This window comes from Schistocerca gregaria, unplaced genomic scaffold (genome assembly GCF_023897955.1).
Source record: "Schistocerca gregaria isolate iqSchGreg1 unplaced genomic scaffold, iqSchGreg1.2 ptg000569l, whole genome shotgun sequence".
NCBI classification, from domain to species: Eukaryota; Metazoa; Arthropoda; class Insecta; order Orthoptera; family Acrididae; genus Schistocerca; species Schistocerca gregaria.
The window spans coordinates 399,536-413,020 of record NW_026061960.1 but is presented as its reverse complement, the minus strand read 5'-3'; the positions used below and the strand labels follow the sequence as shown (position 1 = coordinate 413,020).

Genomic DNA, 13,485 nt, shown 5'->3' with positions numbered 1-13,485 from the left:
CACTGAGCACCTCTGAAGGGACGTTCGAAGGCTGTCGAAGCGGCCCAACCCTCGCAAAACCTTTTTCTCGGACGTCGCAACGCTACGTTTTGCGTCCGCAGAGGCGCATAGCTCCGAAGAACTGAAAATACACATAAAAAGAGTTTTAATTTTTTGCAAGCACTCTATCTTTTATTTTGAGCTATGGGCGAGGGTTCATCGAACGATAGCTCTGGTGGTACCACTGGTCCACTGCGCACCCCGTGTCTGACCCAATCTGGCTACCATTCTGTCAAAGATGGAACCAAAATTTACTACGAATTGCATGGAACGGGTGAGCACAAAGTTGTGCTAGTTGCTGGTACGAATACAGAATTTGGCAACGCGGCTCAGTTGAACGCGCGATGCCAGTTCTAGGGCGCCACGAAAGAATGCGCACGAACTCCAACCGGCTCCGCTCTTTGCCAAGAAGGCAGATTCGCTTTTTAGACACAATGCTTTGTGACCGTTTTTAATTCTTTCTCGCGACAGGTTTCGTTACAACGGCTTTGACATGGAGACAGCTCGCCCCTTTTTTGGCGCAGTATCCTGTTGACGGCGGATTCCAGGTCGTTTGCATGGATAACCGTGGGTGTGGACGTTCTGACCGACCTTCCGGCCGCTATTCGACGACGCTCCTTGCGAGCGACGTTTATTCACTGTTGAAGAGTCGGTTGCACCTGGAAAAGTATCATCTTTTGGGCCATAGCATGGGAGGCATGATAGCCCAGGAGCTGGCCCTAATGGACACTCAGAGCATACTGTCTCTCACTCTGTATTCAACCCACGCGGGAGGAACTAGGGGAATTATACCTGTGCGTTTGACGAAATTGAATTCCAGAACTGTTATTTTTGATGCGTACACTTTTTTGAAATGCAAAAAATTCGCACACAAAATCGTAAACCGTCTCTAGCTAATCCCACTCTTTAGTTGGGCGCTAGCAAGCTGTTTTATCACTACTACAAGCCTAGGTCGACCGTAGAACAAGTCTCCGACGCCATTTTGGGTCTCCAATTTCCTTCAAAATATCTATCTGGGGCCTGTCCGATTTCCCCCTATAAAACATGGGGCGAATACCAAAAAAAAATGTTACTAGAGGACTTGGAATGCGGGCATGGGTATAAAACGGTCTGTGCCAGCGGACAACTTTTCGCCGCTTTCGGCCACCGTGTTACCAGAAGCCGCCTGAACTCCCTGCGCGAATCTCTCCTGAACAATAGAGCACCGATTCTAGTTATCAATGGATCCACCGATGATTTCATACGAACTTCGAACAGCCAATACTTGTCTGAAGTGTTACAATGTCCATTGAAAATTATCGACGGGTGCGGTCATATGTCTCACCTGCAGGACTTTGATAGGTTCAGCGAAGTGTTTGTGGAACACCTGAATGAGGCCATACGTAAGCATGGAAGTGAACCCGAGGCAGATAAAACAGCAGAGAAATCTGATGATATCCTATAAAAAAAAATCCAATGAACTGATACCAAAAAAATTTCAATTTGGCAGGTTTAGGGAATAGCAGAGCAAAACTCTTATTTTTATTTGAGTTCGTATTTTTTAGTGACTTCAGGAGCTTCTTCGCCTTGATAAATAACCAAATCCATGTCTTCGTAGTTCGGAGACGCTCCCTCGAAGTCTGCTTGTCCGGATGCCGCTTCCACTATGAGTCCGAATCCAACCTTTGGAACATTGTGTAAAAAGCAGTATCCAGTCGTCGTGCTGAAGATGACTCTCGGATTGCTCCAAGACTTCAAGACCCAGCAGAACTGTGCCAGTTGCTGGGTGACCTTGGCCTTGAACAGGTGGTTTTTGTTTAGTTGCCAAGACGCGGCAGCTCCGAAGTCGAGGCAATTGTTGGATAAAGCGATTTCGGCTCCTATTGCGATATAATTGGTGATGTGCGTGATGTTGTATGCTTCGAGAATATTGTACACTTTTCTGCGTATAACAAAGTTTTGGTAGCAAGAGAAAGCAAAGGACGAAAATCCGTCGATCAACTGGACATTGATCTCGTAGTGCGGGATGCGGTGAACGTATTCTGCACTCGATCGATGTGGATATCGCATATTCAAGAAAAAACTGGGTTTTATTGAATTTCTGTGAATACCAGACATGCTTAGTTTTACACCAAGCGAAACCGGTAATAAAGGACGATAAATTGCCCAGACGCTCGTCAAGAAGGGCCTATCGGCCTCCAACACGATGCTCCCCTGAAATCCTAAAGCCAGCTTGTTCAGATACTGAGAATAAGACAAATAGGCCAGTGAAGTTCCAATTCCGGCCATGTTGAGACTCGCTCCTGCTTGCCAATTTTTTCCGCACAGGTCTTCTTTCCCAATGTTGATATCGTAAACAGCATGGTTGCCGGTGTCTCCAAAAAATCTACAGAAGGCACGTATATTTCTATTGAAATTGCTTTCAAAGCTCAAGAAAGCTCTTCCTGTATTCGACCTCAAAACAAGAAGCTCGTTTTGAGGACTCTGAGTGATTGAAAAACGTCAAAAACCGTTGAAAAATTTTTTTCGAAAACGTGTCGCGTACATCAAGCTCGATGTCTGTGGACAGCAGTCCATCCAATTCAAAGTTTTTGAGCTGTGTCTGGTTTAGATTCAACACTTCCCTGGGCTCTTTCAACACAAACCCTAACTTTACCGCACATCGTGGTTAGCCTAGTTGGTTCACAACGCGAGCGGCGCCGCGCCTCAAATCTCATCATCGCGTACTTTGAGAATTGAATTGTCGTTGAAGTAGTCTTCTAGCAGCTCCTTAGCAGACCGACCCCAGCACATAAACTTTTTTTTCCTTACAGATAAAAAAAATGATGGCCGTTAACAGGCGCTCAAGAAACGAGCAATAAATCCACCAAGAAGCCCAGATGACTTCTGGTCTGGGCTCTTACGTGCCTCATCCTTTAAGACTGGATATGTCCTTTTTTTCTTAATGATTGGTGGGATCAAGCAAATCCTGGATCTGGGTTTCTTGTATTCCATGATTAGCAGTTGTCTGGCCGAAAATAGTCCTGCACCCCTAAAAAGTTTTTTTTGTTATTTCTTGCTTTTTTTAAACCGTTATTATGTATTTTCTTCTGACGAGAACCTAAAAAAAAAAAATGATACCTGTCACCGCCTGTTGCCAGAAGCGCTACCACCGATTCTGTTTTCCACTAACCTCGTGTTACTCCATGTTTTGTTCGTTTTTGATGGGGTGGGAGGGAAATAGAAAAGGTGCAGCGAGACTTCACAGCGAATTTTGCTTTTCTCTTTAAACGTTATTATTTTTTTCCTACTATTTTAGTTTTTTATTGATTAGCATTCGTTCAACTGCAACAGCTTCCTTGACCATGTTGTCCAAGCTCCGTCCGTCTAATTTCTTAAAGGTATACCGAGCAGTTGTGATACTCGTACCCCAATTTCCGTGTTATTACACGTACTTACTTTTTTTTTCTAGCTTCAAAAACCGTCCTATTCTACCGAGGTCTATTCGGACAATTCAGTATGTAAAGGTGAGGAATTTTCGATAGATTTCGATTCCTTACCACGTTTGGCTGCATTTAGGGGCTGAAAGAGCGCATGAACGAGCTCATTCCTTCAAGACGTGCCGAAGTGAAAAAAATTCGCAAGGAATTTGGTGACAAAGTAATTGACTCGGTCACTATTGACCAGGTATGCAATGCTCCCATCTAATGCGGTACAGGCGAATCAAGCGCTGCTGACGAGTCCTATTGGTTTTTTTTTAGGTCTACACTGGTATGCGTTCTCTTAAGGCAATAGTGTGGGAGCCGTCTATTTTGGACGCGGAATCAGTACGACTTTTTTTTTTTTTTTTATCCGATATAGCGAATGCTTATTTTTGTTTGACAGGGAATTCTTTACCAAGGGCACTCTATAGCTGATCTGCAGCAGAAGCTGCCGAAGTTCGGCTCCGATGGCGAGCAGCCGATGGCAGAGTCCCTGGTTTGGTTTTTGTTCAGCGGAGAGATACCGACGAAGGAGCAGGCGCTGTCACTACAGAAGGAGCTCTGCTCTCGTGCTCACATTCCTGAGTATACGAAGAAGCTAATTGAGGAATTGTCGAGGAGCGGTGTCCATCCTATGACGCAGCTCATTTGCGCCGTGTCATCGCTTCAGGCACAATCCCAGTTCGCGAAGAAGTACATAGAGGGAATTCACAAGAATGATCTCTGGATCCATACATTCGAAGACGCGATAACGTTGATTGCCAAGATGCCAGAGGTATGCGCAAGAATTTACGCCAACACCTTCAAGAACGGCGTTTTGGGACCCTTGGCCGACCCATCATTGGACTACGTGGCGAATTTCATGCGCAGAATTGGGTACAAAGATCAGAGATTTGACGAATACATGCGTTTGTATATGATGATTCACGCGGATCATGAGGGCGGAAACGTGTCGGCGCACACCTCGCACGTGGTCGGCTCGGCCTACGCCGACCCCTTTTTGTCCTTTACAGCGGGTATGTGTGGGCTAGCGGGTCCATTGCACGGTTTGGCCAACCAGGAGGTCATTCGATGGGTAAAGGGCGTGCAAAAAAAGGTGGGGTCGGATTACAGCTTAGAACAGATCAAGGAGTGCGTTTGGGAGACGCTGAACTCGGGAAAGGTCGTTCCTGGATACGGACACGCAGTGCTTAGGCGGGTCGATCCCAGATACACTTCGCAGCAACAGTTTGCGCTGAAGTATTTTCCGGATGATCCGTTCTTCAAGTTGATCGACGACATCTACAAAGTTACACCAGACATTCTGAAGCAGCATGGGAAGACCAAAAACCCGTGGCCCAATGTGGACGCGCACAGCGGATGTATGCTCATGCATTACGGGTTGATGGAGTTCGAATACTACACCGTGTTGTTTGGCTTTTCGAGAGCGTTTGGGATCATGTCGGGCCTGATTTGGGACCGCGCCTTAGGTTTGTCTATCGAGAGACCGAAGTCCGTGAATACCGAATGGATCAAGGAAAACGTGGTGAATTTGGCGAATAGGACGGCTACGTCAGGTGTTTGCTAGAGGACGATAAAAGAGCTTTTGGGTGTTCAGTTTTTTTTTGACACCACGATTCACCGAGTTGCATTTTGTTTGAAATGGGGCGTGCTTTGAGCATCGTCGGGGGGCGCTGACGGTGCCGTAAAGTTTTTCGAGGGGGTGCGGTTCCCTCGGGGTCTTGCATCGGGAATTGAAAAGCAGCTCCGTAGGCTTTCGAGGGTGCAGCACGCGAATTAGGGAAAAAATTTTCAAACTTGTGGGGGGAACTCGGCATTAGTGACGCGAGACGAGAGGCGTCCTTGTGTGGGGGAGGGCGCGCCGGCTTCGCGCGCATGCCGTTCGACGCGACGGAAAATTTGAGCGGCAAGGATACGAATCATAAGGAAATCGACTGCACCGGTGCATTCGAGCAGGAAAACTGCAGGATGACTCGAGAAGGAAGAATTCAATTGTTACTGCGAATCGGGGAAGTGAAGCATGTCTCTCATCTGGGTTTTCAAGAGAGTCGTCAAAAAAAAGCCTGAGTTACTCTCTAAAAGAGGTGGACGCATGTCGGGACCTGAGAGACTTTTTCTCGAATTCCTTGGCCAGAAAGGCGGCAAATAGAAGAACAGCAACGATGTTGATTCGAAGAATTTGTAGCTGAACCGCGCAGAATTCGTCCGAATTTGCCCTCAGACAACCGCTGATTCGGCCCGAGGCCTCTCGAGGGAGAAGGCCCGCCGGAAAGTGGACTTGGAATCCAGGGGCGGCCGTGAAACCGCCGTGATCCATACGGGGTTCCATGAAAATGAGTCCCAGACAGAACGAAGGGTTACAGACGCGCGACCTGCATGACTTGCGGACGTCCAGGTGGGCGGCGATACACGGGTGTTCTATATGGACTTCGGCCGAAGGGGAGGCGGGCATCGCGTCGAATCGAATCGTAAGGGACCAGGCATTACAGAGGCTTCCACGGGACCGTTTCCATGTCAAGATTCTCCGAATAAGCGCGCATCGAAACGGGGAAATGAATTTGCGTCCAAAAATTTACAATTTTTTCAAGTTTTCGATTCTTTTTTCAGGCGATACGTGGAACAACCACACTGGAAGGTCTTCCTTCATCCAGCGGATGAACGCTCCAGAACGAGCTTCCTTGAGGGCTATTTTCGCGCGGTGCCTGGATATGAGAGCGTTCGTCACCTCCGGTCCGAGCGCCTTAGCGGCGTACGTGTCGGCCTCTAGCTCGCTCCTCTGGTGAAACGCGTGAAGGGAGTACAAGTAGGCAAAGAGAGGAAGAACGGAAACTTTGGGAGAATAGATATAAATCAGAGAAGACAACAAAAGCCAGCTGGGAAGAAGCGCAGCCTTCAAGCTGTGATTCAATTTGTAGTGGGCGATTTCGTGACCGACGATACCTCGGCACTCCAGCGATAATGGGTGGTACATAAGACCGAGTTCCAAGGGGAGGAAGGGATTGGATCGAAAGGCCTTGAGTCTTAACGCCTTGGCATTCAGATCCAAGCGGCTGAAAGAGGTGCTGAGCAGACCTTGAATCACCCAAGGTTCTAGCTCTATGGCGGCGCAAGGATAACTGCAGCGAAATATGAGACAGATGCTCAGGGAAGGGTGGTGTCTAACGGCTCGAAAAGTACCTGAAACGACTGCCTATGCATCTGTTCTGCTCGCCGATGTACAGCTTGATGTGGGGGATTTCGTCTGAGTCGAGCCGCATCTCTCTCATGACATTTTGTACCACGAAAACAGAAAAAGGGTCATCCAGAGGGACCAAAGAGGCCACCTGCGCAGACGTGAGGAAGCACTCGAAGGCAGACTTGGCAACTGCCAGCGCGATCAGAGAGAGAGAAACAGCACGGCGAAATTGAATCGAGTAGAGAATGGACATGACAGCTATTAATGCCGAGAAGAAGCTTTGGCCTTTGGCACTTTTGAAATTTTTTTTTTTATTGTTTGATAGTCAAAGGGTTTCTCTGGTGTCGCCGAAAGAACGTCCATACAAGTTCATCATCAAGGGAGCTGTATAAGAATGCGTAGGGCAATTCGCGTCGAGCCTTGAAGCAAAATTCTTTGAGCACGGTGATGCGGCTACGGAATTTGGGGTATTTTGTTAGGAGTGTGTGAAAGTCGCCGCCAATAGATTCTATTGTGGTACACACGTCTCGCACTGTGGAGATGGGAAGGTCTATAGAGCCAATTCGTATGACACTTTGGTGAGACAGATACGGCAGGAACTGGGAGAGACAGGCTTGGCACTTTTTGATGAGGATGCGCTTGCCTTTAGAACCTAAAGTCATGCCAAGTTCTCCTAGGATTTCGACTTCGACGGAGTCCAGGACGGCATGGTGAGGTTGCTCGATAGAAGACGGAGATTTTGTGTCTGAATCTGGCTTAGATTGAGGCGAATCGGGAAGCTGGTCATTCAAGTCTGTGGAATTTTGGTGAAATTGCTTTTCCTTCAGAATGTGGTTCGAAGCTTCTCGGACGGTCAGAGTGGTCTCGGTTTGCTTTTCCAGATTTTTCAGAACAACATACGTGCGCTCGGTGATCGGCTTCGACCCAGGGGGGTCGTTGATGATGATGATCCAACAGACGTGATGCCGATTGCAGTGCTTGACTAGTTGAGAAAGGGACCAGTTTTCGTCGCAAAGGTACTCGGTGGAGATAGAAAAGGACTTAAGGATGAGGTGGAGCTGAATTCTGTCTTGCAGTGCCGCTCGGAGAAGAGAAGAGTAAGAAACAATGCCATCCGGAATTTGTACGGTAGAATAGATATGCGCATCCAAGGAAGACGAAGTGAGACAGGACTCGTTTATGAGAGAAGGGTGGCGCTTATAAAAGTTTCCAGCAAGCGTGATGAGCCTATCAAGAGCGATGTTGACACCTGCGCCGGTTCTAGTAATGGTTTTCTTTGAAGAGAACCCAGGCCGATGAATGGAGTCAGAGGTTTGTATACAACTATTCGGGTCAATGTTTTCGTATTCGCGTTCAAAGTAGAGGAGAAGTTCTTCGTAACAGCCACCGGCGGCCAAAACGTCGGGTTCGACCAAACTTGCCTGAAACACGATATCGGAGTAGTACTCGTAGTTGTAAATGAAAGTGATATCGAAGCGTAGATAAGACGTCACATGAAACAAAGTTGAATAGCACAAAAACTGTCTCAATTCGTGGAGATATTGCAAAATCGGCTTGCAATCCGCATAAAGCTGCTCCACCTTCTTAATGGACTCAGCTATGTCGGTATCGGAATCCCTGACAATCTCGAGAAGTCGCTCCAGCTTGGACTTCTCAATTGATTTCGCTGTCAATCCCTGCACGCTCAAAAGCTGCTCGACGACCTTCTGGGGCTGTCTCTTGCGCCAGAACGGCGCCAAGACCCGCCTGATCTTGCGCTGAGTGTGCGGGTTATCCGTCAAGATAGACAAGATGGCATTCAAAATCCTGTAGTCGTTAAGGCGAATCAAAAACGGACCCAATTCAGACACGAATTCGTTTAAAACCTCCACAACAACGCTCATCACCTCTGCCACCAACGCCCACCTGTGCGAGTATGGACCAACCATGTCATAGTCGCACTCGTATAACTCCCTAGGCGGACCCACCAAGGACTCCCTGTATACCTTGCCCACCACGTATCGACGCATCCTCCAAATGCCCTTGTACACTACATATCTCGCAAACGGCAACGTCAAGTCAAATGGAATCGTGAAAATGCGACCCTTCGTGTCTAAAACGTGCACAGCATGCCTCTGCTTGGTCACCAACGTGCGCAGATAAAACGTCGGCGGCTCCACAAAATCTGCGGAGTGATTATCAAAAACCCAATAAATTCTTTTCAAAACCAATTCTCGAACGCGAGAATCAATAGACGATGGAACGATGTTCGCCGTCACGTCGTAGTTCAGATCCTTCACAGCATGGGATGGCTCCATGAATAGCCTCCGAATTAGCAGCGAATGCATGACCGTGTTGGGTTCAGTAATGGTTTTTAGGGCCTTTTTCAGCATTTTCTGCTCCAACTTCAACGGCAACAAATCGCTCTGGAGAAGCTCTGCCGTCGTAGGACGATCAGCCGAGTCATGCGCCAACAACCACCTAACTATTTTGGTCTTCTCTGGATGATTCTCAGGCCAAGATTCGGGCAACTTGATCTCCTTCTGGCGAAGCTGCTTCAGTACCAAAGTCCGCTCCATAGCCGTCGAAAAAGATGTAAACAGTTCAAAAAAAATAATCCCCAAACTATAAATGTCCACCTTCTCATTGTACTGTACTCCAACACAATCTTGTTCGGGCGCTAAATACAAAGGCGTACCCACCCCCGTCGTCAACTCACCCCATTGCGCCTTCCTCTTCTCTCGACTATTCAAAGACGACCAGTGCGCCACGTCCGTCCCCGTCCTCTGCCCATATGTTACCGCCAAGCCAAAATCGCCAATCTTCACATCCCCACTGGAATCTATAAACACATTCGACGGCTTCAAATCACGATGAATAATCCCCTGACTGTGAATGTGATTCAGCCCCTCCACAATCTGTCGAAACAACTTCCATCTCTGGTCTTCGGACATCTCTACCACTCCCTTCTCTCCACTCTGAGGCATGTCAATCAAATCCCTCAACGTCTTTTCCGTACAGTACTCCATCTGAATGTATAATATTCGGCAACTTTGACGAGGAATCAACCTCTTCTTCTCCCTCACCCGACTTGGGGACGCATACACATCTCTCGACGACTGCAAACCAAATATATCCTCGTCCATATGCGTCATCGCCTCCGCTGTGTCGCCGGACACCAAAACGTACTCTCCCTCCGACCTCTCTCTATCACATCCTAATACCGCCACATTTTTCTCCACCGACTTAGACTCCTCCTCCTCCTCCATGATCGGGCCCAACGACGCCATATCCACCTCGTCCGCCTTGTCTATCCACGCGTGATAGTACCTAACTACATTCGGGTGGTTCAAACGAGACAACGTAGTCACCTCTCGCAACAGTTTCTCGACAAAATAAGAGTCTGTCCGTCCAAACAAAATTTTTTTGATGGCGTACAACCTTCCATCCAACCTGTTCTTAGCCTTTACTACCTGTCCGAATCCGCCTATTCCAAGAATGTGAAGTTCCTCGAACTCTGTGCGGTACTTAGAATGCCCTTCTGGTGCCTTCGCAAGCGACATGGGAAACGTGAGCCGAAAATCCTCTCGCGCCGAGTCAGAAGCCACACCTTGCTCTCGAAGCGAAGCCAATGCGCTCAGAGAATCCAACTCCAAACCGCGCCTCTTTCCGTAATCGATCGCCCCCTCCGCCGAGTCTAGCCAATCATCAGAAGAGTAATACATTCCCATAGTACCAAACGTCGGTGACAACGGCACAAAAACCTCCGACTCGTCTATCATGTCCTCGTCTTTCAAAAATGGATGCACCAGTAACTTCTTCATTTCAACAGGCTCATTGTTCAAACACCTAGATAGAAAATCACGGGCATTCAACGACAACTCCATGTCAAGCCCCTTCCAAATCTGTTCTAACTTACCCTCTTTAGCTTCTCTCTCCTCATCTATTCGACGCCCATTTATCATCTCTAAAATAGTCAATCCTAACTCCACCAAGTCCCTTCTCGCCTCCTCCGCACGCCTCTGATCGCCTCCTCCTCCCATCATCCAACCACCCTCCAACTCAGGCTCTAACCCCTGATTCAACTTCTCAAAAATCAAATTCCCCAAATAGTCAGCCACCTTCAACTCTCCAACGTCGCTCACAAACAAATTAGACACTTTCAAGCCAACTCCATAAACTCCTTCTCCATGCAGGTAATCTAACGCCGATATCATTCGCTTCACGTATTTCTTCACCAAATACTCCTCAAACTTCCCCTTCTGATTCAACACTGCCAAAACAGCCCCCGGTACATACTCCCTCACCACGCAAAACGACCTCTCCGACGGCTGGTACTGCGCTCCCACATAGTGCACCAATGCCTCGTGGTTCAACTGCTTGCTCATGCCATTCACTCTCTCAACCAAACGGTCAAAAACATCCTGTCTGCGCCTCAACAATTCTGGACTAGATACGTCAGGTAATGTGTAGGTCTTCATCGTCACCAACCGACGTGTGTTCATATTAAGCATAGCCGTTTTAAACACACATTTTGCCCCTCCTCGGTACAGCTCTCTTAAATTGTGCCATTTCCAAAAATCAACGCCTAACTCATTAGCACCTTCTTCATTCGTCTCCGTACTCTCCCCCATAAAATCCGCCTGGCCATCTCCACTTGACTCCATTTCCTCACCTCTCGCACTCCTCACCTCCACTCCACTCCTGTATCCCGCTTCCATCTCGTCGTCTGAAAAAAACAAAAAACGGTCGTCTAACTTGTCCTCCCCACTATCCATCTCTAACATCCTCTCCTCCGTCTCCCCTTCTCCTGCATTCGGCAATCCCTCCTCGACAAACAACTTCTCTTTCCTCCTCAACATCATCTGATCATAAGATGACTGCATCGGCCCATTGTGCTTCTGCAACCACTCCTCAATATTCTGCGCCAACTCGTATATCACTTCTCTAGACTCGCCTATCAAATCATTCAGCTTCTCCCTAACTAGGTCCGACAGCTCAGACATCTCGCTCTTCGACAACCCCCTCAACTTCTTCACTTGTATTCGCGGACGCGTCGCCGGATAATTCGACCCTAACTCTACCTGCATCAACACTGCCGCATGGTTTTTCTCTGGATACCCAGGGTGAGGTACCAACTCCAATTGAAAACTAGTACGATTCTTCTTTCTTGACTTCAACTTAAACGAATCCTAAATTTAGAAAAAACAAATAAAACAAATACCACACTTATGTCAGCTTTTCCTCTTCTATGCATACTTCACACATGCCCCAGATGCCACGAACCGCAAATATTGTTCTTAAGGCCTCAACCTCCGCATTTTTTGTCTCAACCAAACATTGAAAGTCACTATTTGACTGATCCATCACGCTTCACATCTCTCAATTAGCTGCCACACTAACCAGATATGCAGAAATAAAGTAAAATAGACTAGAGTATGCACCAAGTGCAAGTGTAATAACTCGTTACCATCTTTCTACAACCAGTACTGCCTAAAAATTTATTTTTCACACAAAAAATATTTTATATTTCTTATTGAACAAGCAACCACGTAAAAACACACAGATAGACATAATACCATCCCACATTTTTCCAACCTGGCGTTCCACTTGCCAAAACCACGCTACCCACTGTCGGTACCGAACTTGCCTGTAAACCGCTCTCATTTACCGATGAAGAATCGTATTCCGGCTTGTCGTAAGGTGTCAATGTTACGTCGGAGCCTGCAGGCGGATAGGGCTTTACCGGGTCAATTTTAAGCTTAAATACTTTAGACATTAAATCCACCGATGCACGAGGATGTAGAACATCCGCTCCTCGCATTGTCGTATTGCCGTTTGCTATTAAAGGTCCAAGAGATATTGCATTCATGCCGTAATACTCCTCGTCTCCATATCTTCCTGGGTAAGCAAAGTTCTCAGACCCAGGTAAAACGTTCTGTACCTTTGGCTGTCCAGCTTTCCACCATTCGTCTGTCCATGTAAAAATGTATCCACCACTGGCTATGTGGCGATTTTGCATGATGTCATCCCAGTGAACACGAATGTACTGTGCTTGCAACTCAGCATTGTTTTCTAAAATAACAACTTCTCCTTCCTCATTTCGAGTCGAAGCAGGAGGTCCATATTCTGTAATCAACATTGGCTTATTACTGATAGACGCATATTCAGAGAATAGCACGTCAAAGCCCGTCTTTTCTGTACCTCGATATGAGTTCACTCCCCATACATCAATATTGTTTAATATGTTGAATTTTTCCGCATAAGCCACAGACATATTTGCGTCATCAACCAACGTCAACATAGTGAGCTTCTTTGGTGCAATATTTTTTATTTTTGCACCCACATCATCAAACCATTTCCAAAAATCGATCGAACCGCGCGTCAGCTCGGAGTTCTGCTCATTTCCAATCACAAATCCAACCACGGCTGGATGATTCCCATACTTACGCGCTAAAGCCAAAAAGGCATTTTCATTGTACTTTTGTGTCGCTATGTCCGCGTTGAGCCATGCTGGGTCATATGACACCCAGTGTCCACTAGAAAGTTGCCAACGCTTCTCGGTGTTAGGTTCTTGGTCAGTTTTTAGCATATGAAATGTCACTCCCATATAATGCGTAATCCACACATAAATTGGATTGACTCCATCATTCCATAGCATGTCCAAAAATGCTGTATGATCGTTTTCCGTTGCTGGAGTTGACTCAGGTAGCGTCGGGCTCGGATACCGCCACGGATAGCAATTATAAATTCTAATTGAATTCACACTCATTTCACGTAGCTTTGGGATATCTCTCTGATGGACGAATTCCCACTTCTTAGTAAATATGTCTCCACGGTCTCCATTGTCTT

The 13,485-nt window shown here is 47.1% G+C and overlaps 4 protein-coding genes across 4 annotated transcripts; 2 read left to right on the top strand and 2 right to left on the bottom strand.

Moving 5' to 3' along the window:
• Positions 1-175: 175 nt before the first annotated feature.
• Positions 176-1,551, top strand: LOC126315275 (N-formylmaleamate deformylase-like). Its single transcript, XM_049992515.1, has 3 exons — positions 176-340; positions 511-833; positions 950-1,551. Exons 1-3 carry the CDS (start codon positions 184-186, stop codon positions 1,481-1,483), a joined length of 1,014 nt encoding a protein of 337 aa, XP_049848472.1. The 5' UTR covers positions 176-183; the 3' UTR covers positions 1,484-1,551.
• On the bottom strand, positions 1,530-3,027 carry LOC126315274 (uncharacterized). The gene is made up of 3 exons (XM_049992514.1): positions 2,746-3,027; positions 2,564-2,668; positions 1,530-2,502 (listed from the first exon to the last, which is right to left on the bottom strand). Exons 1-3 carry the CDS (start codon positions 2,809-2,811, stop codon positions 1,561-1,563), a joined length of 1,113 nt encoding a protein of 370 aa, XP_049848471.1. The 5' UTR covers positions 2,812-3,027; the 3' UTR covers positions 1,530-1,560.
• Positions 3,028-3,084: 57 nt separating this feature from the next.
• Positions 3,085-5,099, top strand: LOC126315349 (citrate synthase, mitochondrial-like). The gene is made up of 5 exons (XM_049992600.1): positions 3,085-3,398; positions 3,470-3,514; positions 3,577-3,684; positions 3,759-3,824; positions 3,883-5,099. Exons 1-5 carry the CDS (start codon positions 3,363-3,365, stop codon positions 5,044-5,046), a joined length of 1,419 nt encoding a protein of 472 aa, XP_049848557.1. The 5' UTR covers positions 3,085-3,362; the 3' UTR covers positions 5,047-5,099.
• A 979-nt stretch (positions 5,100-6,078) lies between these two features.
• Positions 6,079-12,124, bottom strand: LOC126315348 (uncharacterized). The gene is made up of 2 exons (XM_049992599.1): positions 11,920-12,124; positions 6,079-11,825 (listed from the first exon to the last, which is right to left on the bottom strand). The coding sequence occupies exons 1-2, from the start codon at positions 11,998-12,000 to the stop codon at positions 6,966-6,968; spliced, it is 4,941 nt and encodes a 1,646-aa protein (XP_049848556.1). The 5' UTR covers positions 12,001-12,124; the 3' UTR covers positions 6,079-6,965.
• Between the last annotated feature and the right edge of the window lie 1,361 nt (positions 12,125-13,485).

Coding starts and splice junctions, on each gene's coding strand:
- LOC126315275 (XM_049992515.1), top strand. CDS start 184: ATGGGCGAGGGTTCATCGAACGATAGCTCTGGTGGTACCACTGGTCCA. Junction 341..510: donor CAAAGTTGTGCTAGTTGCTG/GTACGAATACAG, acceptor TTCTCGCGACAG/GTTTCGTTACAACGGCTTTG. Junction 834..949: donor GAACTAGGGGAATTATACCT/GTGCGTTTGACG, acceptor CCCACTCTTTAG/TTGGGCGCTAGCAAGCTGTT.
- LOC126315274 (XM_049992514.1), bottom strand. CDS start 2,811: ATGTGCTGGGGTCGGTCTGCTAAGGAGCTGCTAGAAGACTACTTCAAC. Junction 2,669..2,745: donor ACGACAATTCAATTCTCAAA/GTACGCGATGAT, acceptor TGTGCGGTAAAG/TTAGGGTTTGTGTTGAAAGA. Junction 2,503..2,563: donor CCACAGACATCGAGCTTGAT/GTACGCGACACG, acceptor TCAATCACTCAG/AGTCCTCAAAACGAGCTTCT.
- LOC126315349 (XM_049992600.1), top strand. CDS start 3,363: ATGTTGTCCAAGCTCCGTCCGTCTAATTTCTTAAAG. Junction 3,399..3,469: donor GTCCGTCTAATTTCTTAAAG/GTATACCGAGCA, acceptor TTTTTTTTCTAG/CTTCAAAAACCGTCCTATTC. Junction 3,825..3,882: donor CTATTTTGGACGCGGAATCA/GTACGACTTTTT, acceptor TTTGTTTGACAG/GGAATTCTTTACCAAGGGCA.
- LOC126315348 (XM_049992599.1), bottom strand. CDS start 12,000: ATGGATCAGTCAAATAGTGACTTTCAATGTTTGGTTGAGACAAAAAAT. Junction 11,826..11,919: donor CCTTAAGAACAATATTTGCG/GTTCGTGGCATC, acceptor TTCTAAATTTAG/GATTCGTTTAAGTTGAAGTC.